The sequence below is a fragment of the Rana temporaria genome, chromosome 2 (assembly GCF_905171775.1).
Source record: "Rana temporaria chromosome 2, aRanTem1.1, whole genome shotgun sequence".
Classification (NCBI taxonomy): domain Eukaryota; kingdom Metazoa; phylum Chordata; class Amphibia; order Anura; family Ranidae; genus Rana; species Rana temporaria.
This window is the reverse complement of record NC_053490.1, coordinates 499,120,453-499,141,454: the sequence shown is the minus strand read 5'-3', so window position 1 is coordinate 499,141,454 and position 21,002 is coordinate 499,120,453. Positions and strand designations below refer to the sequence as shown.

At 44.4% G+C, this 21,002-nt stretch overlaps 1 protein-coding gene across 2 annotated transcripts in view; it reads right to left on the bottom strand.

The window, feature by feature from the left end:
- Window positions 1-21,002, bottom strand: part of BACH1 (BTB domain and CNC homolog 1) — a 67,686-nt gene that overhangs the window by 11,912 nt on the left and 34,772 nt on the right. For both annotated transcript variants that reach the window (XM_040338851.1, XM_040338850.1), the window contains exons 2-4: window positions 10,832-11,116; window positions 6,953-8,278; window positions 1,949-2,155 (exon numbers count right to left, since the gene is read on the bottom strand). In XM_040338851.1, coding sequence (XP_040194785.1) covers window positions 1,949-2,155; window positions 6,953-8,278; window positions 10,832-11,071 — 1,773 coding nt within the window. In that variant the 5' untranslated portion in view covers window positions 11,072-11,116. The remainder of the gene's footprint in view (window positions 1-1,948; window positions 2,156-6,952; window positions 8,279-10,831; window positions 11,117-21,002) is intronic.

The following is a 21,002-nucleotide window of genomic DNA, read 5'->3' as shown; positions in this document are numbered from 1 at the left end:
CCAGTAGGAGAAAGGAGCGGAGCCTCGCACATGCACAGTAGGGTTCCCGGTGTGAAGCCATAATGCTACCCTGCTGGGTTCCCTTACCTGCAATGGTGGCGGCAGCACCCATCAGCAAATGGAAACCTCAGCTGCAGTGCCGATATCACGGGAGCTCAGATTATTAAAAGCCAGGAGCTGATGTATGTGTAGCGGCTGGGCTGGCTTTTAATTTTTGCAGCGGTGGGCGGATCTCCGCTTTAAAGAGGAGCTCCAGCAGGCTCCTTCAGAAAAAAATAAGAACGTCAGCAGCTACAAATACTGTAGCTGCTGACTTTTAATATAAGGACACTTACCTGTCCTGGGATCCCACGATTTCCTCACCCGAGCGGATTCTTCAATTGGCTTTGGGTGCAGGCGCCGGTACCTGTGGTACAGGAAACAGCCTACTGCGCATGCGCGAGTCGCACTGCACCTTGTGAATAGTCCTGCAGTCTTCTGGCACCTACGATGTGTCTACTTAGGCGTTCTACTGTATTTTTTCTGGCGTTTTGATGGAAGCATGTTAGTAATATTTGTTATCCTCATTCTGTAGAGCCTGGGTGGATATGGGTGACCAGTTATGTTTTTACATCTGAAACCTTTTTGGACAACTCCTAGCTTCAGAAATATATAAACTAGGTAGGTCTTACTGGTATAAACCGTACTTGGTTACAACTAATTTTGGGATGATGGTTCTTATGGTAATTATTTGTAGATCTGTTATTTTGGGGTGCCCTGCTGAGATCTTTATCTTACCCTCCCTGTATACTCCACTGCTCGTCCGGGAGACTATATGCGCCATATGCGATGCTGAGGTATGTCCCATACAGGAAGTTTAGATAATGTTGTAATATAATGCACATTTATGAATTTTTTAACCTTATATACGGCAATTATATATTGTCTTTTAGATGATTACTGTACTATACTCATGTGTCCTGATGAAGCATAATTCCGGCGAAACACGTTAACGCACAAAGATCCCTCTGTATTGGGGTGTATCGAGCAAGAGCAATACTTTTGTTCTATGTACAGTTAATCAAGCACCATATAATAATGGTTTTAATAAGCCTTTTTGTTCATTTTTTAATCGTGTAAAATAAAAATTAGATATTATCTATCGACTCCTTGTCTGGCCTGTAAAGTCTGATCTTTTTTCTTTTGACTTTGGCTTCTATACAAACACAGATAATGGCCTAGCATGTCACGCCTATATAAATGTGTTTTAAAACATGGGCTGCCAGAACAAGAAGTATACTTAGGTGCTCTTTTTTGTTCAAGCTGGGTTTAGTTTACAGGGTCACAGGGCTGTAGTTACAGGGTCAAATTAAAGTGGAGTTTCCATCCCAAAATCTTTTTTTCATTATTGTGCTCATTAGACCTAAAAAAAAAAAAAAATGCCCACAAGCAAAATAAAACTCTTTTTTGAATAACTATGCGGAGCGGCGGCGGATTGTAAAATAGTAAGTGACCGCATTTATATTATAAAAAACGCATGATGAAAGGACATGCATTTAAAAAATGCTAATTGTGGTTGGAACCCCGCTTTAAACCTCAACTCCAGGTTAAGGCCGCCCCCTTCCCACCCCTGCCAGGACACTGGAGCGGCATGGCTCATACCACTGTAAAAGTTGAGGGAGCCAAGTGGACATGAGGGCCTCCTAGATCCCTGGTGACTCAGTAAAAAGAGCCTGGTAGGGGCACACCAAGAGGAGGAGGAGCCACCAGGAGTGCCGGCGGGGGACCTGAAACGAGGAGCTGCTCTGTGCAAAACCATTGCATAGAGCAGGTAAGTATAACATGTTTGGGTTTAAAAAAATAATAATAATAATAATAATAAGGCTTTACCATCACATTAAGGTTTATGACCATACCCATGAAAATCCAGAAATATAATAAATGTTACCACAAACCAGCAGCAACCTACCAGCTTCATGATTTCAGTCTCCAGGTTCTGGATACAGTCCATTTTTCTCTTTCGGCAGCGTTGAGCGGCAATCCTGTTCTTGCTTCGTCTACGTATATCGTGGATACAGTCCAACTGCTCCGTTGAAAGGGTGTGTGTTTTCACCAAGGACTGGAAATCATAGCGTGACAGGGAAATGATCTTCTGTGCGTTGAATGGCAGAGTTTTCTGTAAGTCAAGAATAAATCCAGTAGGTAGGATGAAACAATGTATGCTTGGATAGCAAATACAAGCCTTAAGATGACAATAAGTCCCATTTCACAAGAGTGGACCGATCGGGTCTGCTTGCGAGTTCTTCAGGCAGACACAATCGGACCCTCCATTATCCTCTATGGAGCAGTGGATGTAAGCAGACAAGTGTCCATTTACACCCGCTGATTCGCTAAAAACAGGCGGATGGGGGATCTGTTCCCCATCCGTCAACTGGATCGGAATCTGTACCCCATCCGTCAAGCGGATCAGATTGGATTGGGTGTAAACGGGAGAGGTGGTAAATTTACATCCAACAGCCCATAGAGGAAAGCAGGCTGTGTCTGTGTCCGCCCTGCATAAACAGAGCAGACACGGAGCAGCCATCCGCCTGCTCAGCAGGGAACAGGAACAGATTGCCCGCTTAGCTGGTGGAGTCTGCCCTGCCTGGAAAAAGCAGAGAAGCAAATCACAATTTTTTGTCAAAATTTTAACAAATATGAAATCCTTACTAAAAATCGCCATACTGTATTAAAGTGTATCTACAGTATATTTCAAATCTTTATATATTTTTTCGTTTTGGATAGCTTAGGGAAGGGATAGACTTCCTGCCAGTTATCACTGCCGTGCTGATATGGAACTTCAGTAAATGGACATTCTGGAATATTGTTGAAGCGCTGGCTTTTCCCTACACCTGGATTTGTGGCCACCTGGTTACAAGTGGTCAGTGCGGTGTGGTGCGATGTATTATATGTTTTACTAAAGTCAAAGGCTGCCTTGGAGAGATTCTTACGCTTCCTGTCTGGTGAAAAGGTTGTCCCCAGGACAGGAAGCAGGAAGAAATACATTATGCTGCGTACACACGCTCGGAATATCCGACAACAAATGTTCGATGGGAGCTTTTGGTCGGAAATTCCGACCGTGTGAAGGCTCCATTGGACATTTACTATCGGAATTTCCGACAACAAAAATTTGAGAGCCGTTCCTCAAATTTTCCGACAACAAAATTAGTTCTCGTAAATTCTGACGCACAAAATTCCACGCATGCTCTGAATCAAGTACGAGACGGAATCGTTTGGTTTGGTAAATCTAGCATTTGTAATGGAGATGGCACATTCGTCACGCTGTAACGGACTGAAAAGCACGAGGCTGAAAAGCGCAAATCGTCTCTCACCAAACTTCTACTAAACACGACTGGTATTGAACTTCCCTTTAATAGTGCAGTTGTACTTGTTGTACGTAACCGCGTTCTTAGCGATCGGAATTTCAGACAACATTTGTGCGACCGTGTGTATGCAAGACAAGTTTGAGCCAACATCCGTCGGAAAAAAGTTCCACGGTTTTGTTGTCAGAATGTCCGATCGTCTGTACGCGGCATTAGAGCAGCATGGACAAAAGGAAAAAGACATTTGTAAACAGTCACTGTCTGACCATTTAATTGTCCCTGTTGTAGATTTTCCTTCTCTTGTTTTTATAAAAAAAAATTCCCTGGGAAAGAAAGTGAGGGGAGATCTCCCTAACACCCAGTTCACACAGGGGCAGCATTACTTTGGGGGCGACTCAGCAAGGCGATCTCAAGACGACTTCAGAGGTGACTTGCAAAATTACTTCTGTATTGAAGTCAATGCAAGTCACCCCGAGTCGCCCCCAAAGTCGTACAAGAACCTTTTTTTTAAGTCGGAGCGACTTGAGTCGCTCCTATTAGAACGGTTCCATTGAACAGAGTGGAGCGTGACTTGTCAGGCGGCTGAGTCGCCTGACGAGTCGCCCCTGTGTGAACCGGCTCTAACGGTTTCCCAGATAGCAAAAAAAAAGAGGTTCTGACAATTCCCAGGTCTATCAAAAAGTAAAAAAAATAAAAAGTTTTGCAATGTGAAAACTTAAAGGAACACTAAAGGCAAACTTTTTTTTTTTTTTTTTAAATAACAAACATGTTATACTTACCTCCACTGTGCAGCTCGTTTTGCACAGAGTGTCCCCTAACCCTGTCTTCTGGGGTCCCTCTGCGGCTGTCTCGGCTTCTCCTCGCAAAAGCTTTCCACCTTCATGAGAGCATGTTGGAAAGCTTTTGCGAGCGCGCTCCCGTGATACAGCGGCGGGCATAGCCGCCGACTGTATCACTCGGCCCCGCCCCCCGCGTCATCCGCTGTGATTGACAGCAGCGCCAGCCAATGGCTGCGCTGCTATCAATCCGTCCAGCCTAGCCAATCAACAGCCAGGCTGGGAACCGAAGAGGATCACGTGGACGCGCGCGGGACTTTCGAGGGGTCAGGTAAGTAAAACGGGGGTTCGGGGGGGGGGGGCGGTACCATCGGATGTTTTTTCACCTTAATGCATAGATTGCATTAAGGTGAAAAAACATTTAACTTTACAACCCCTTTAAGCGACCTGAAAATATGCACAAGTACCTAGCAACCCTGGACTGTAAACATTCCTCAACACAGGTTTGTTTTCAGGAGAAGCTGTCTGACAACATTCACAAACCCCTAGAAACCTGGATTTTGAACTTTCTTTCCTCATGCTATGACTCAGCTCTTCTATACCTTTAGTACTTTGGCTTCTTACAGTCTTTCCAACTTTCTGCAGGTTCAGGAGGTTTTCTGCTTTCAAAAAGAGAAAACAAAGACTGAAGGCATTGTCCATGTCTGAAGCTCCCACCAAGATTGCGCCAAGGCTGTTATTGCTCGGGGCCGATTGCTATACCTGCATACCCCAGCCTTTGTACACATTTGCTGTGAAAGGTTTTCCATGGCTGGGCTACTTTATTCTGGGATAAGACAAGTAACTCTGAACAGTGGTAACTTCAGTGCTACTCAGAAAACAATTAGTAGGGTTTACCCTGTGCTGACCTGCAGTATTCCCTTTCAGCAAGCTGTATGAATGGACACCTTCAAATGTGCACAAGGTTGTGTCTCTTCATTCTTCTCTATGCATGGAGCTGTAATTCCCACATTAAAGTGGTTGTAAACCCACTTTTTTTGACTTTTACCTACAGGTAAGCCTATAACAAGGCTTACCTGTAGGTAAGGAGAATATCTCCTAAACCTGCACAGTTTAGGAGATATTCCCCTCGCAATGCGCCGCTGATTGCAGCGGCGCATGCGCAGGGGGGATCTACGGCGAAAGGACCGGCAGCCGCCGGACCTTGCCGAATTTAAATCTGCCGCGCGCATGCGCGGGAGTGCCGTCATCGCCACTCCAGCCAATCACAGCGCTGGAGCGGCGATTCCCAGAAGACACGCCGAGTCAAGATGATATCTCGCTCGGCGTGGACTAGGTAAGTTCTACACACCTCGTTCCGAGGTAAGTATTTCATAATGAGCTAATATGCGGTGCATATTAGCTCATTATGACTTTTGCCTTGAAGGAGAAAAAAAAAAAAAAATGTTGATGCGGGTTTACAACCGATTTAAGCTCCAAGGTACTTTGCTAATCCAACAACTTCCAATCCTGTGCACACCAATTTACACTAACAATGGACTACGTTAATGAAAGCTCAATTCTTAATGGAGGTGAATGGTGGGCAGTCAAAACATGAAAATGCTAATTAATATTACCAAAAAAGTCTTGGGACGTCTGCCTTTGCATGCACATGAACTTTAATGGCATCCCAGTTTTAGCCCGTAGGGTTCAATATTGAGTTGGCCCACCCTTTGCAGCTATAACAGCTTCAACTCTTCTGGGAAGGCTGTCCACAAGGTTTAGGAGTGTCTCTATGGGAATGTTTGACCATTCTTCCAGAAGCACATTTGAGTGAGTTCAGGCACTGATATTGGGCGAGAAGGCCTGGCTCACAGTCTCCGCTCTAATTCATCCCAAAGGTGTTCTATCTGGTTGAGGTCGGGACTCTGTGCAGGCCAGTCAAGTTCCTCCACCCCAAAAACTCACTCAGCCATATGTTTATTGACTTTTCTTTTTTAGCACTGGTCCAAATCATTTGGTAGAGGGAGGATTATGGTGTGGGGTTGTTTTTCAAGGGTTGGGCTTGGCCCCTTAGTTCCAGTGAAGGGAATTCTTAAGGCGTCAGCATAACCAGACATTTTGGATGATTTCATGCTCACAACTTTGTGGGAACAGTTTGGGGACGGCCCCTTCCTGTTCCAACATGACTGCACACCAGTGCACAAAGCAAGGTCCATAAAGACATGAATGGGCGAGTTTGGGGTTGAGGAACTTGAAATTTGTTGGCCCATTCCTTTTCTGAATAGAAACAGTAAGCGATCTGTACCGATACCTCCTGTCCATTTATAACCAAAGTATAGTTTTGTGTTTTGGTTTGTGAATGAACAGGAAGCTCTGTACAGAGCCATTTCTGTCCATTTGTTCTGTGCAGCTGAGGCTGCAGACATGAAGTCTGAGGGCCGTGTTCTCAACCTACTTGTTGTGTCTCAAAAGGTGAAACATCAGAGGTCTGTTTAGACCCCTGATATTTCACCAAAACTCCCAATGGGGCTCCAAAAAAAAATAATAATTATAAAATAAAATGGTAAAAAAGAAAAACAAAAATAAAACTACTGACACCAGTGGCGAAACTACCAGGGTCACAAACGTAGCACCATGCAGGGTGCCCAAGACGGCCAGAAGGAGCCCCGCTACATAGCATGTGAAAGGGTCCCGCTGCAGGAACATAATAAAGGGCCTTGGGGGATAAGCTGGGGGTTAGGCAGGCCCTTCATGGTTTCTTGCATTGGTACCCTGAAGGTTCTACTTACGCCTCTGTTGCTTACTATTCAAAACTTAATTTCAAGCTAAGAAAGGAGTGGAATCAGATTTTACCTCACATTCTTGCTCTTTGGCAGACGACGACCCAATGCTATCCACCTCGCTATCACTATCCGAGTCTTCATCCAAGTTGATGGAACAAGCATACGGGCACTCTTCCTGGGACTTACTTGGAGCACTATCCTCACTGCTAAGCTGTGGACTGTTGGCACATGCATCATTAGTGAGATTGTTGATGAAGGGGCACGATACCGGGTTGAGTGTTGTAAAAGTCCGTTCAGGGACATCGTTGGATATGGAGATGCCCAGCCATGGACATTCAGTCCTTTTTTCCATGTTGTTCTCCAACTGTGGTTCCTTGCTGGCCACAATCTCCAACTCTTGCTGGCATGGATATTCAGCAGGGTACACATCAGGCCAAAAACCTTTGGCAAGATGTTCAGCAACTTCTCTTTCCACATTACTGCGCTCCCTTAATAATGGAGGTTTTCCAGAAGCACAAAGTTGAGGTTCTGCTACCAGCTCTGAGGTCAGAATTTCAGCTGCCTGTAGGTTGCTCCGACGACTGTTGCTCCCTTCCGGCAAACCTGCTGTGCTGGAGTCATTGGGGGTGTCTGAGTAGTTTATGCTTCGGTATGGTTGATATGCACTGAAAGGCACTGAGCTGAAGTCTTGAGGTCCCAAAGGAAAACACGGTGAGTATGCAGCAGTCATGACTTCTTTGTCATCAACACCGGTAAGGTTTTGATAAGAACTGTCAGGGCCCTGTGAAGGTACTGGATTCACTTCCATGTCAGACTTGGCTGAATGAATATCCTCCACGTGAGGTTTGGGCTGGCTGACTGGTTCAGAAGCATCACTTGATGGTGCTGGGGATGGACTCTGAGCATCCTGATTGCTGGAACACGTGCTGACAGATCGCACCCGGCCACTTTTACAAGCTTTCTGAAACTTTCTGTACTTTGGACAAAGAGAGGAAAATCCGGAAGCACTGTCTCTGCCAAGGCAAAATGATTCGCAGGGCTGCTTGGGGCTCTCGGGGGACGGGGAAATATTTTCAATCTCCGCTGGACATTTCAGGTTCTGGGTAAAATCTCCCCTCCACAGTTCTTCCACTTCATGCACCGGTGGTCTTCCCGACTCGCTCTGTGGCCCAGCCGCCTTTGGGCAGAAAGACTTGCAGCATTTCTTTCTTGGGTCTGTCGACTTGGCTTTGTTATCCTGGAATTTTAACTTCAGGAATTCAAAACAGGTTTCTTCAACATCATGGATTTCGAGCAACTTAGCACACTTTCTGATTTCTGATAAGCTATCTCTGGTGATGAGAAGCTTGGAGGTATATGCAAACTGAAGAAGAGGTACAAATCCTTTCACAGTTACCTGCAAAGTAATAAAAAATTAAAATAAAAAATTCAACAAATTTGCTTCAATAAATCTTATGTCACCAAAAGATTTAAAAGCTCCATTCAGTAACTTTCTAAAATGTGCCGGATTACTATAGGCTATAGGCTATACTATTACTATAGGCTAACTCCACCTTCAGCAACATGTTACACCTATATTAACCACTTGGGATCCGAGCTATGGACAAAAGACGTCCACAGCGCGGCTCTCAAGTGCCGGGTGGACGTCCCTGGACGTCCTGTTGTTGTTCCCCGTGCGCGCCGATGGGGGCGCGCAGCGGGGGGAAACAACGTGCCCGGCGCATTGCTCGGGAGCCGATGCGAGTGCCTGGCGGGCGCGATGTCCGCCAGACACCCGCGGTCGTCGGTGACACAGCAGGACGTGGAGCTCTGTGTGTAAACACAGAGCTCCACGTGCTGTCAGGGAGAGAGGAGACCGATCTGTGTCCCTTTATCGCAAATCGCCGCCATTACTAGTAAAAAAAAAAAAAATCATAAATCTATCCCCTATGTTGTAGGCGCTATAACTTTTGCGCAAACCAATCAATATACGCTTATTGCGATTTTTTTTAACAAAAATATGTAGAAGAATACGTATCGGCCTAAACCGAGGGTTTTTTTTTTTTTTTTTTAAATGGGATATTATAACAAAAAGTAAAAAATATTGTGTTTTTTTCCAAATTTTCTGTCTTTTTTTGTTTATAGCGCAAAAACAAGAAAATAAATGCATTATTTCCTAATGGTACCCCAACACAGGTAGCAGCTGTGTGTCGTGTTGCAGGTTTTCTGCTTCCCCAAACACACTTAAGCTCAGTACCAAAATTTGGCACGTAAGCCTCTTTGGCGTGTTTTTCATGCAACAGGCAGCTTATTCAAGTCAATGGGCTATCGCGACAAAACGTGACGCTACACTCAGATGTGAACATACCCTAAAGGCGAACTTCGCCTTTAAAAGGCAAAGTTCCCCTTTAAATAAATAAAGCCAATTTTTTTGCAGGTAAAAAAATAAATATATTGTTTTAGGAGCTTGTAAAGCATTGCACCCATAATCAGCAGATTGCGGGTGCAATGCAGACTGTCGATAGAGTTTTCTGTACATACCTAAAATACAGGCAGGCAGTTAGTGAGTTGCATGGAGATCAATGAACTACGACAATGCTCACCAGCTCCCTTGTAATTCTTTGAGAACTACAAGCTGTCAGCAGCAATGGATGATGGTAGTTGTAGTTCATTCATTCACAGAAATCCGTTTGTGAATTGTGACAGCTGGTGCAGGGAGAAGATCCCCCACCCGCTATCACAATGGAGGATCGGGTCGGGGTGGCAGCAGGCGATTTAGTAATATGTTACATCATAAATACGACCAGCATGGTACTAAAAAGTTAATTTATCCTTTAAGTCCAATGAGGTGCATGCCACGTCCTGAATTCCTCTCTTTAACCACTTCAGGTTTTTCCCCTTTAATGACCAGGTCATTTTTTGTGATACAGCACTACGTTATTTTAACTGACAATTGAGCGGTTGTGCAATGCAGTACCCAAATAAAATTGATGTTCTTTTTTTTTTTTAACCACAAATGGAGCTTTCTAGGGGGTGCTTGCTAACTGTTTGGGGGGTGGGGTCTGACTGGAGGAAGAAAGAGATCGGTGTTCCTGCTTAGCAGGAACACCAGTCTCCATCTTCTTCCCTGTCAGAACGGCGATCTGCCTTCTTTACATAGACAGATCACTGTTCTGCCTCTCCCAGAAACAATCGTGGATCTCTGGTGCTGATTGGCAACCCTGTGTGTCCAATCAGCGTGCGATCGCGCCCCCCAGTGCTATTGCACAAAATCACATACGGGTACAGGTGATTTTGCGCAATAGAGCCCGACCTGCCACAGTAAATATGCGGTAGGCGGTCAGAAAGTAGCTAATTTTACTGAGCACCAGGGAGCATAGCTAGCTGTCTCTATACTTCCACTGCTGGAACTTCTGGTCTTAGATCCTTGCCGCTGCAGTTGTGTGCAGCCACTCTGCCCACTCCTCCGATCCCCCTCCCCCTGCCCAATCACAGTGCAATGTATTCTGTGAACGCATTCACAAAATACAAAGCCTTCTGAAAATGGACAGGGAGGGGTGGGCAGAGGCAGAGCTGTCAAAGTGCCATAGCAGTGCGATACTGTGAGCTGTGCTCCTGGGGCTCAATAAAACTGTCAGTTGTAAATAACAAAGATAAGTCCACAAGGTGGCATGCATCTCGTTTGACCTAATCCATAGTACGCCAGCACATTTTAGAAAGTGGCTGAATTCCTGGAGTTTAGCTTTAAAGTTAGGGCTGCAATGTGATTAGTACTGTAGCTTGGGCATGCTACTAGAAGAATTATTGGTTACCTGTAGTAGTACTACTACAGGACAGAGATACCTTTAGTGAATTATATGTCAACTGCAGTATCAGCAGGTCAGCCTTACTGTTAGTTGTGTTACAAGATAGACTCTGCATTAGCAGTAATACAGGACACAGCTGCAAGATCAGTGCTACCCCCTCTCACCTCTTCAGGAAGGGCGATCGTGAAGTCCCCATCGGAGGCTTGGACAACACGGGACAGGAAATAATCACTGGAAGCTGCGAGCACAGTGCGATGAGCGCGGAACCTCTGATCTTCCACTACAACAGTCACATCGCACAGCAGACCCTGTTCCCGGTGACTGTTCAGACGAAGGAGGACATTAGCGCTGTGGACCGAAGACTCATAGGCAAAAGGAGCGTCCTTCTTCTCACTATAAGACATCCTGTACAAGGTGCTCAGCAAGCATGCTTCCCTTTATGTCCACCACTGTAACACAACAGGAAAAGCGTTAAATCATGGACCATCAGTTTGGTATCTTGCACATAAAAGGCTCAGTTCACACTGGTGCAATGCAAGAACCCTGCGAATCCAGTGCAGGTTCCCGCATCACATCCGAATCACACACTGGTTCACACTGCAAGATGCGAACCGCTGGGGGGTGTCAATACAAACTTAATGACACCCCCAGAACGGTTCGCATTTTGCGGTACGAACTGTCAGTTTGGACATGAACCGGATCGCATGGGTGTGAACACTAGTGCCATCCGATTCTGGTGCGGACCAAAAAATGGGTCCTGCACAACTTTTGTCTGAATGCGATGTGAATTCAGCCATACTATCTGCATCACACAGACATTGCATTCGATTTGCATTGCCGTGCGCTGCGAATCACATGCGATATCGCACAGTGCACCAGTGTGAACCGGGACTTATTGAGAAAGGAGTACACACACCTGAGATTTAACCGAATACAACTTAAATCTGCGCTCTGGGCAGATAAGAACCAGGAATACATGCTGTTATGTGCCAAGGCCCCCTTTAAATAAAAAATGAAGGTACATATTTTTGCAATAAAAAAAAAAAAAAAAGGATGTACACTATTTATTTTTTTTACACAGGAGCTTGTAATGTTATCAGTAAATCTTCGTCAGGCTCCAGCACACTTTCCCTCCAGCTGTCTGTCCGTACCTCTGTATGGGATTTCAGTCAGAAAGCTGGAGTCAGTCAATAGAATACAAATGCGCTGATCAGCACACCTGTAGTAACCTGAGAATGACAAGCTATCTGCAGTGCTGTAAGACAGGACTTGTAGTTTCTTCATTTACAGATCTCTACACGGATTGTAAATGTGACAGCGGCTGTAGCTGTTGAGTAGCAGAGCGCATGTCTCTGGTCAGCGCACTGGGAGTATAGTGAAAGCTATAAATAGTAAATAAAAGAGATATGCCCACAAAAGGTGGCAATGGACCTAACCTCCTGTGACGTGTCCTAGGCGATCGCCTACACCAGCCCCTTCCTGTAGGCGATTAAGCTTAGTCGCCTACAGGAAGGAGGAAGTGGGACAGGAAGTCCCACTCTTCCTGAAGCCCCCACTCCCCCCCCAAAAAAATTACATGCCAAATGTGGCATGTAAGGGGGTGAGGAGTGGGATAAGAGGAAGTTCCAAATTTGGGTGGAACTCCTCTTTAAGCATTACAAGTTAAAGCGGGAGTTCACCCAATTAGGTTTTTTTTTCTCTTTTCCCCTTAGATGGAAGCTCGTTTGGTCTAGGGGAATCGGCTAGTTGTTTTAAAATATGATCCGTACTTACCGTTTACGAGATGCATCTTCTCCGTCGCTTCCGGGTATGGGTCTTCGGGAGTGGGCGTTCCTTCTTGATTGACAGTCTTCCGAGAGGCTTCCGACGGTCGCATCCATCGCGTCACTCGTAGCCGAAAGAAGCCGAACGTCGGTGCGGCTCTATACTGCGCCTGCGCACCGGCGTTCGGCTTCTTTCGGAAAATCGTGACGCGATGGATGCGACCGTCGGAAGCCTCTCGGAAGACTGTCAATCAAGAAGGAACGCCCAGTCCCGCAGCCCATACCCGGAAGCGACGGAGAAGATGCATCTCGTAAACGGGTAAGTACGGATCATATTTTAAAACAACTAGCCGATTCCCTTAGACAAAACAAGCAGTAATCTAAGGGAAAAATGTGTTCTCTATGGGTGAACCTCCGCTTTAAACAGCAATTCTAATGTTATTTTTCACTATTTTCACTGCCATCTTCTTCCCTCCAATTAGAACCCCCCAAACATTATATATATTTTTTATCCAAACACTCTAGAGAATTCACTTCTGCGCGCAAGCTCGTCGGGACGGGGCGCGTATTCTGGCTCCTAACTTTTTTAGCTGGCTCCTAGATTCCAAGCAAATTTGTCAAACCCTGCCCTAAAAGGCATCAAGCCAGCCTGAATGTAAAGTTAAAAGTCATTCTCAACATTTTTTAAATCTGCGGCTTTCATGAAAACAAAATCTGCCGATCCTTCCACGAAGATCCTCATTCAGGCACCTCCTACTATGAGGTGACACCTGTCTCCCAATTTTGATCCTGCATGCTCACATTCAGCTTTTCAGTTTTGCAGAAACACACTACAGTCCATTTAACATGGTTTCCTTTGAATCACATTCACATCTGTGCTTTTTATGGGCGTTTTTCTTTTTTTTTCTTCTGGTTTTTGGTTCCATAGAGTTCAATGGTTTAAAAGATGTGTATTGAAAAACGCAAAATGCACCTGTAACATGCAAACTGCAACCAGCACAAGTGAAAATCAGGCCTAAATGGACACACAAAACTGCGGCTCGGTTCGGGTGCCCCCATAGCAGGCAGTTCGCTGTGGGGGCACTCAGCAGGAGGGAGGTTCCAGGAGCGCCGGCGAGGAACCTGATAAGCGGAGGATCTGGGCTGCTCTGTGAAAAACCATTACACAGAGCAGGTAAGTGTGACATGTTTGGGTTTTTGTTTTTTAACCGCTTAACGACAGCCGCATGTACATATACGTCGGCAAAATGGCACGGACAGGCAGAATGACGTGCCCGCACGTCGCTGCCTTTCCGAGGGTCAGGGGTCCAATGCCCCCCCCCCCCCAGTACATGCAGCGGTCGGTAAGCCTCAGGGAGCGATCCGGGATGAGGGCGCGGCTATTCGTTTCTAGCCGCCCCCTTGCGATCGCTCCCCAGAGCTGAAGAACGGGGAGAGCCGTATTTAAACACGGCTTCCCGTGCTTCACTGTGGCGGCTGCATCGATCGAGTCATCCCTTTTATACAGACAATTTCTTTCACCGCTCCAGGTGAGTCTCGTGGATCATCAAGGGTAGTTTGAACCACCAGGGTGCCGGCAATGCTGATTATGGCAAAAAACGAAAAGAACTCTGGACAGCCGCACTCCAAAATGACTTAAAATAAAGTTGGTCTTTTAATGTAAAAAGTACATACAGGCACTGCAAACAACGGATACAGAATGGCCGACGCGTTTCACGCTGCAATTCAGCGCTTAGTCATGGCTAACATAGGTTCACACTGAAAAAACATATATACCCATACCACCATCATGTGAGAAAACATTCGCCAATGGCGAGGCTAGATCAATTAAACAATTAGACAGTTGATTGCATACATGTTAAAACCAATTTATATGGAGCAGGTGATGTAACCTATCTTGCAATTAACATGTTGAAGTGAAGAAAAAAGACAAAAACCAAATAAACCAAATAAAAACATACATATGCATGGGACATGTAAATAGACAAACCATTCTGTCTGAGGGTATCAAGTCAGTGAGCCGTAGAGCCCCCACTTTAGGGGGTGTCCTTTCACCCAGCCTATATGTCTCACAATCTGCCTCCCCTACATGGCTTGACTTTGTTGGCACTTTCAAATGTGGCACTCATGGGTGCAGATATTGTCCTCTAATAGGCACTGGCAACACGGTTCAGTCATGTTCCAACGGCAGAGATTTTAAAATTAAACAGTATGTAAACTGCAACACAAAATTTGTAGTTTATGTTATTTCGTGTAGCATTTGTCATGTCCAGTATGTTGGAAGAACCATAAGGAGATTAAGGGATAGACTTAGCGATCATTTATACGACATTGAGAAGAACCACAACACTAACGTGGCTAAACACTGGAACAATTTACACAACAAAAACATTTCCAGTTTATCCATACAGGGTATGGAGAGGGTAGTGTGTCCACCCAGAGGAGGAGATAAGTTTAAGCTTCTCTGTAAACGGGAAGTTTTTTGGATTTTCCATCTGGACTGCAGACAGCCGCGGGGACTTAACTTTGATTGGGATGTCTCTCATTATCATGACTGAACATCGCCTTCCTTCCCCGCCTTTGTCTCCCTCCCTCCTCTCGTGGACATACATGCCCTCTCCTTATCTATTCTCTTTGTATTTCTTTAGTCATATTATTTATTCCCCTCCTCTCTTCCTCATTCCACATGCTTATATTATATTACTTTATACATAGTGACTGTTTTTTATCTATCATCCATCATCCCTTTTATAGGGAGACTCGATCGATGACGTCACACCTACAGCCACACCCCCCTACAGTTGTAAACACACACTAGGTGAAGCTGAACTCCTTCAGCGCCCCCTGTGGTTAACTCCCAAACTGCAACTGTCATTTTCACAATAAACAATGCAATTTAAATGCATTTTTTGCTGTGAAAATGACAATGGTCCCAAAAATGTGTCAAAATTGTCCGAAGTGTCCGCCATAATGTCGCAGTCACGAAAAAAAAATCGCTGATCGCCGCCATTAGTAGTAAAAAAAATAATAATAATAAAAATGCAATAAAACGATCCCCTATTTTGTAAACGCTATAAATTTTGCGCAAACCAATCGATAAACGCTTATTGCGATTTTTTTTACCAAAAATAGGTAGAAGAATACGTATCGGCCTAAACTGAGGAAAAAAAATGTATATATGTTTTTGGGGGATATTTATTATAGCAAAAAGTAAAAAATATAGCATTTTTTCTAAATTGTCACTCTATTTTTGTTTATAGCGCAAAAAATAAAAACCGCAGAGGTGATCAAATACCACCAAAAGAAAGCTCTATTTGTGGGGAAAAAAGGATGTCAATTTTGTTTGGGAGCCACGTCGCACGACCGCGCAATTGTCAGTTAAAGCGACACAGTGCCGAATCGCAAAACCTGGCCTGGGCATTTAGCTGCCTAAAGGTCCGGGGCTGAAGTGGTTAAAAGAAAAATAAATTGACTTTAGTATCACTTTAATCCAGACAGGGCGTAGCTTTTGCCCAAGCACTCTTGTTTGAGAAATTCCCTTTCATTTTCCCTGTAAACTGGAAAATAGTTGATCATCACATCAGAAAACGGCTTGCTATGATGAAGACAATAATGGACTGAGCCAAGCAGAAAATGTTACTTTGGATTAAATGACACATACAGAGAATGGGTCACACAAGGACAAAAGATAATGGATTTTCATTGACTCGTGTTCTAAATTCACATCGGAAATACAAAGAAGAGCCAAACAGGAGTGATTCTGCAGACAATTACATTTTTGTTCTTAATAAACGTTCACAACTCAGCATAATTGTATCTAACATGTCTGCATAATGCTTCATATTTCCAGGGTGTCCCGAGGCACCTGAGGTAAGTACACATACCTAGCCCCAAAATGTGCTGAACTCCGGGCACACCCAAATGCATTCGGACATTTTTTTTTCTGGTAGTGGATACCTAATTCAGCAGGTACCCCACTCCCACTCACCTAGGCAGGCCAAGCGGAAGCTTTCCCCCCTCGCCCACAGCCTTCAAGGACACGTCACATGGCACAGGTCCATTCAGAAAGTGCAGCGTGAAGTTGCAGGAAGTCACAGCCGGCTTCCCACAAGCAAGATGGCGGAACCAGATACCCAAAGACTAAAGAAAATTCAGCCTGGGTGATGACAGAGCTGGATCCCTGGACTGTTAAGTCTGTTTATTAAGTCATCAGCTACAGTATTTGTAGCCAATGGCTTCATTTTATTTCACAATGACTGGAGCTCCCCTTTAAAGAGGTGCTCTTCCCCCCATGAAAAAATGTAAAGTCAGCAGCTACAAATACTGTAGCTTCTGACTTTAAATATGAAAAGGAAACTTACCTGTTCAGGGATCCCGCGATGTCGGCACCCTAGCAAATTTTCGGATTGGCTGTCGGGTGCTGCCGCTGCCATTTCTGGTAAGGGAAACCGGCAGTGAAGCTTCTCGGCTTCACAGCCCCCTTCTGTGCATTTGCAAAGCGCGCTGCACTTTCCAATTGGCCCGGCGGGGAAAGGGTACCTGTCAAAAAAAGAGGAGACAGATTAGTGGAAGTTCCACTTTTGGATGGAACTCCACTTTGAGAGCATAACGTTCTAGTATGCATTGCAGCCTGCTATCTGCTCTCACATAAACTGACCACGTTGTCTAGTCTCAGCAGCCATGATACACTGTTGTCAGTTTACAGAGGGGAGAAACTGGCAGGATCAGCCAGGTTTTTAGGTGTTCTATTACAAGCTTTAAAAAGGAGCAGGATCCCTTTTTTCTTTTTTTTTGGTTAACAAACACTTCAATGCACAGAATGCATTAAAGCGGAGGTTCACCCGCACACGACACTTTTTCCCCTTAGCTTCATGCTCGTTTTGTCTAGGGCAGTGGTCTCAAAGTACCGGCCCGCGGGCCATTTGCGGCCCGCGGACCAGTTATAAATGGCCCTCAGGCAGGGTGGAAGTGAGGGGAGCAAAAAAAAAAAAAAAAAAATTTTTTTTTTTTTTTTTTGAGCTGGTGCCATCTGGTGGTGAGCCGTTGGTATTACAAGTTATTACCACCAGATGTGAGCTGGCGCCATCTGGTGGTGGCCGTTGGTATTACAAGTTAAGCATTACAAGTTAAACAGCAATTCTAATGTCATTTTACACTATTTTCACTGCCATATTCTTCCCTCTAATTAGAACCCCCAAACATTATATATATTTTTTATCCTAACACCCTAGAGAATAAAATAGCGATCATTGCAATACTTTCTGTTACGCCGTATTTGCGCAGCGGTCTTACAAGCGCACTTTTTTGGGAAAAAATTACACTTTTTTTAATTAAAAAATAAGACAACAGTAAAGTTATCCCCATTTTTTTTAATATTATGAAAGATAATGTTACGCCGAGTAAATTTATACCCAACATGTCACGCTTCAAAATTGTGTCCGCTTGTGGAATGCCGACAAACTTTTTTACCCTTTAAAATCTTCATAGGCGACGTTTAAAAAAATCTACATGTTGCATGTTTTAAGTTACAGAGGAGCTAGAATTATTGCTCTCACTCTACCAATCGCGGCGATACCTCACATGTGTGGTTTGAACACCGTTTACATATGCGGGCGCTGCTCACGTATGTGTTCGCTTCTGCGCGCAAGCTCGTCGGGACGGGGTGCGTTTTCTGGCTCCTAACTTTTTTAGCTGGCTCCTAGATTCCAAGCAAATTTGTCAAACCCTGACTTACACCAGTGTAATAATGCGTTCGCTGACACCAGTGCTGGGGGTTAATAATGTGTTCGCTGACACCAGTACTGTTGTTTTTGAAGTTTGAAAGTTTGCATGCGGCCCCCCATGGCATATGAAAACTTGTCTTGTGGCCCTCAGGTAATTTGAGTTTGAGACCCCTGGTCTAGGGGAATCGGCTATTTGTTTTAAAATATGAGCTGTACTTACCGTTTACGAGATGCATCCTCTCCGTCGCTTCCGGGTATGGGCTGCGGGACTGGGCGTTCCTATTTTGATTGACAGTCTTCCGAGAGGCTTCCGACGGTCGCATCCATCGCATCACGATTTTCCGAAAGAAGCCGAACGTCGGTGCGCAGGCGCAGTATAGAGCCGCACCGACGTTCGGCTTCTTTCGGCTACTAGTGACGCGATGGATGCGACCGTCGGAAGCCTCTCGGAAGACTGTCAATCAAGAAGGAACGCCCGCTCCCGAAGACCCATACCCGGAAGCGACGGAAGAAGATGCATCTCGAAAACGGTAAGTACTGCTCATATTTTAAAACAACTAGCCGATTCCCCTAGACAAAACGAGCATCCATCTAAGGGGAAAAGAGAGAAAAAAAAAAAAAAACATAATTGGGTGAACTCCCGCTTTAAGGTGAACAGGGGCGGACTGACCATTCGGGCAGTGCCCGAGGGCCCCATGGTACTAGGGGGCCCCATCAGGCTTGCCAGCCTCAGTAAAACCAGGGACAGTATGTAAAAATCTGTGTTTTTTTGGGGGGGTTATTTACATCTGAAATAATATGTATGTATATATATATATATATATATATATATATATATATATATATATATATATATATATATATATATATATATATATATAGTGTGTGTCTGTGTGTGCATACTGCGTATGTATACTGTGTGTGTGTATATATATATATATATATATATATATATATATATATATATATATATATATTGTGTCTGTGTGTATGTATACTGTATGTGTATACTGTGTGTGTATATTGTGCGTCTGTGTATGTATACTGTATGTGTGTGTATGTGCATACTGTGTGTGTATATTGTGCGTCTGTGTATGTATACTGTATGTGTGTGTGTGTGTGTGTGTGTGTGTGTATATACTGTGTGGCCCCATAATCTCCTATTGCCTGGGGGCCCCATAATCTCCTACTTCCCGGGGGCCCCATGAGTTGTCAGTCCGCCCCTGAAGGTGAACAACCATGAGACTTTACAACCATCACAGAGATCAACTTAATAGTACACAATGAATTCATTGTGTACAATGGTCATGCGATCTGCGGTCAGCAGGCCGGTACACTGATCGGTCATCCGCTGTGACGTCATAGGAAGTCTGCCCATAGGGAAGCAGTTAATAAAGAAAAAAGTACAAGCTCATTGTGCAATTCCTATAAAGAGGAATATAAACAACTCCAGGGCTCTAGCATTTGATAACATTATGCCTTCTCAGAAGTGTGAGACAGCATATGTTATCAGCATCAGGTCTGCCACAACTGCAGCTGTCAGAGCGATCGACTCCCTGCACCATACTGCTGTCAAACAATGATAACAAAGAGGTAAAATATTAATATTTTACAACCGGTTCTCTTTAAAGTAAACCTGGCAAATCCTGGGGCAGTTCCAACTAAGCATTAGATGATAAAATGCATATGCAAAGATTACCCGATTCAAGTCAATGCAATCACTTGATCCTGAAACTATATACAAACCTCGACTTTGTCCGCCTTTTCTTTTTAATTGACTCTGTAGAAAAAGAGGAACTTTCCATTACAGTGTCAGCGCCAATCATTACTTGCCAGCTAGTCAAGCAAGATCCATTTTATAACTCAGCAGTTTTGTGCTTTTGCAGAAAAATGCTGTGAAACCTGCATGGCGGTCCAAAGTCCACTTGTGTCTGTTTACATGCAGACATCCATAAATACAACAAGGTGTCGTCACTCGTTCTAATGGAGAAAACAGGTCCTGCAGATCTGATGCGCCATCATTTATGGTAAACGCCAACAACACATAGGACAGCCAACTCAAAACGTTTTTATAGCTACCCAAAATAAATATGGAGGACTCAAAAACTTTTTCTTTTAACCACTTAAGCCCCGGACCAATATGCTGGCTAAAGACCCAAGGGGTTTTTACAGTTTGGGACTGCGTCGCTTTAACAGACAATTGCGTGGTCGTGCGACGTGGCTCCCAAACAAAATTGGCGTCCCTTTTCCCCACAAATAGAGCTTTCTTTTGGTGGTATTTGATCAATTTTAAAAAAAATGCAATATTTTTTACTTTTTGCTGTAATAAATATCCCCCAAAAACATATATAAAAATTATTTTTTTCCTCAGTTTAGGCCGATACGTATTCTTCTACCTATTTTTAGTAAAAAAAAAATCGCAATAATTGTTTATCGGTTGGTTTGCGCAAAATTTATAGCGTTTACAAAATAGGGGATAGTTTTTTTGCATTTTTATTTTTTTTACTAGTAATGGCGGCGATCAGCGATTTTTTTCGTGACTGCGACATTATGGCGGACACTTCGGACAATTTTGACACATTTTTGGGACCATTGTCATTTTCACAGCAAAAAATGCATTTAAATTGCATTCTTTATTGTGAAAATGACAGTTGCAGTTTGGGAGTTAAACACAGGGGGTGCTGTAACATTTAGGGATCACTGTGTATGTGTTTACTAGTGTAGGGGGGTGTGGCTGTAGGAGTGACACCATCGATCGAGTCTTCCCTATAAAAGGGATCACTGGATCGATGCGCCGCCACAGTGAAGCACGGGGAAGCCGTGTTTACACACGGCTCTCCCCGTTCTTC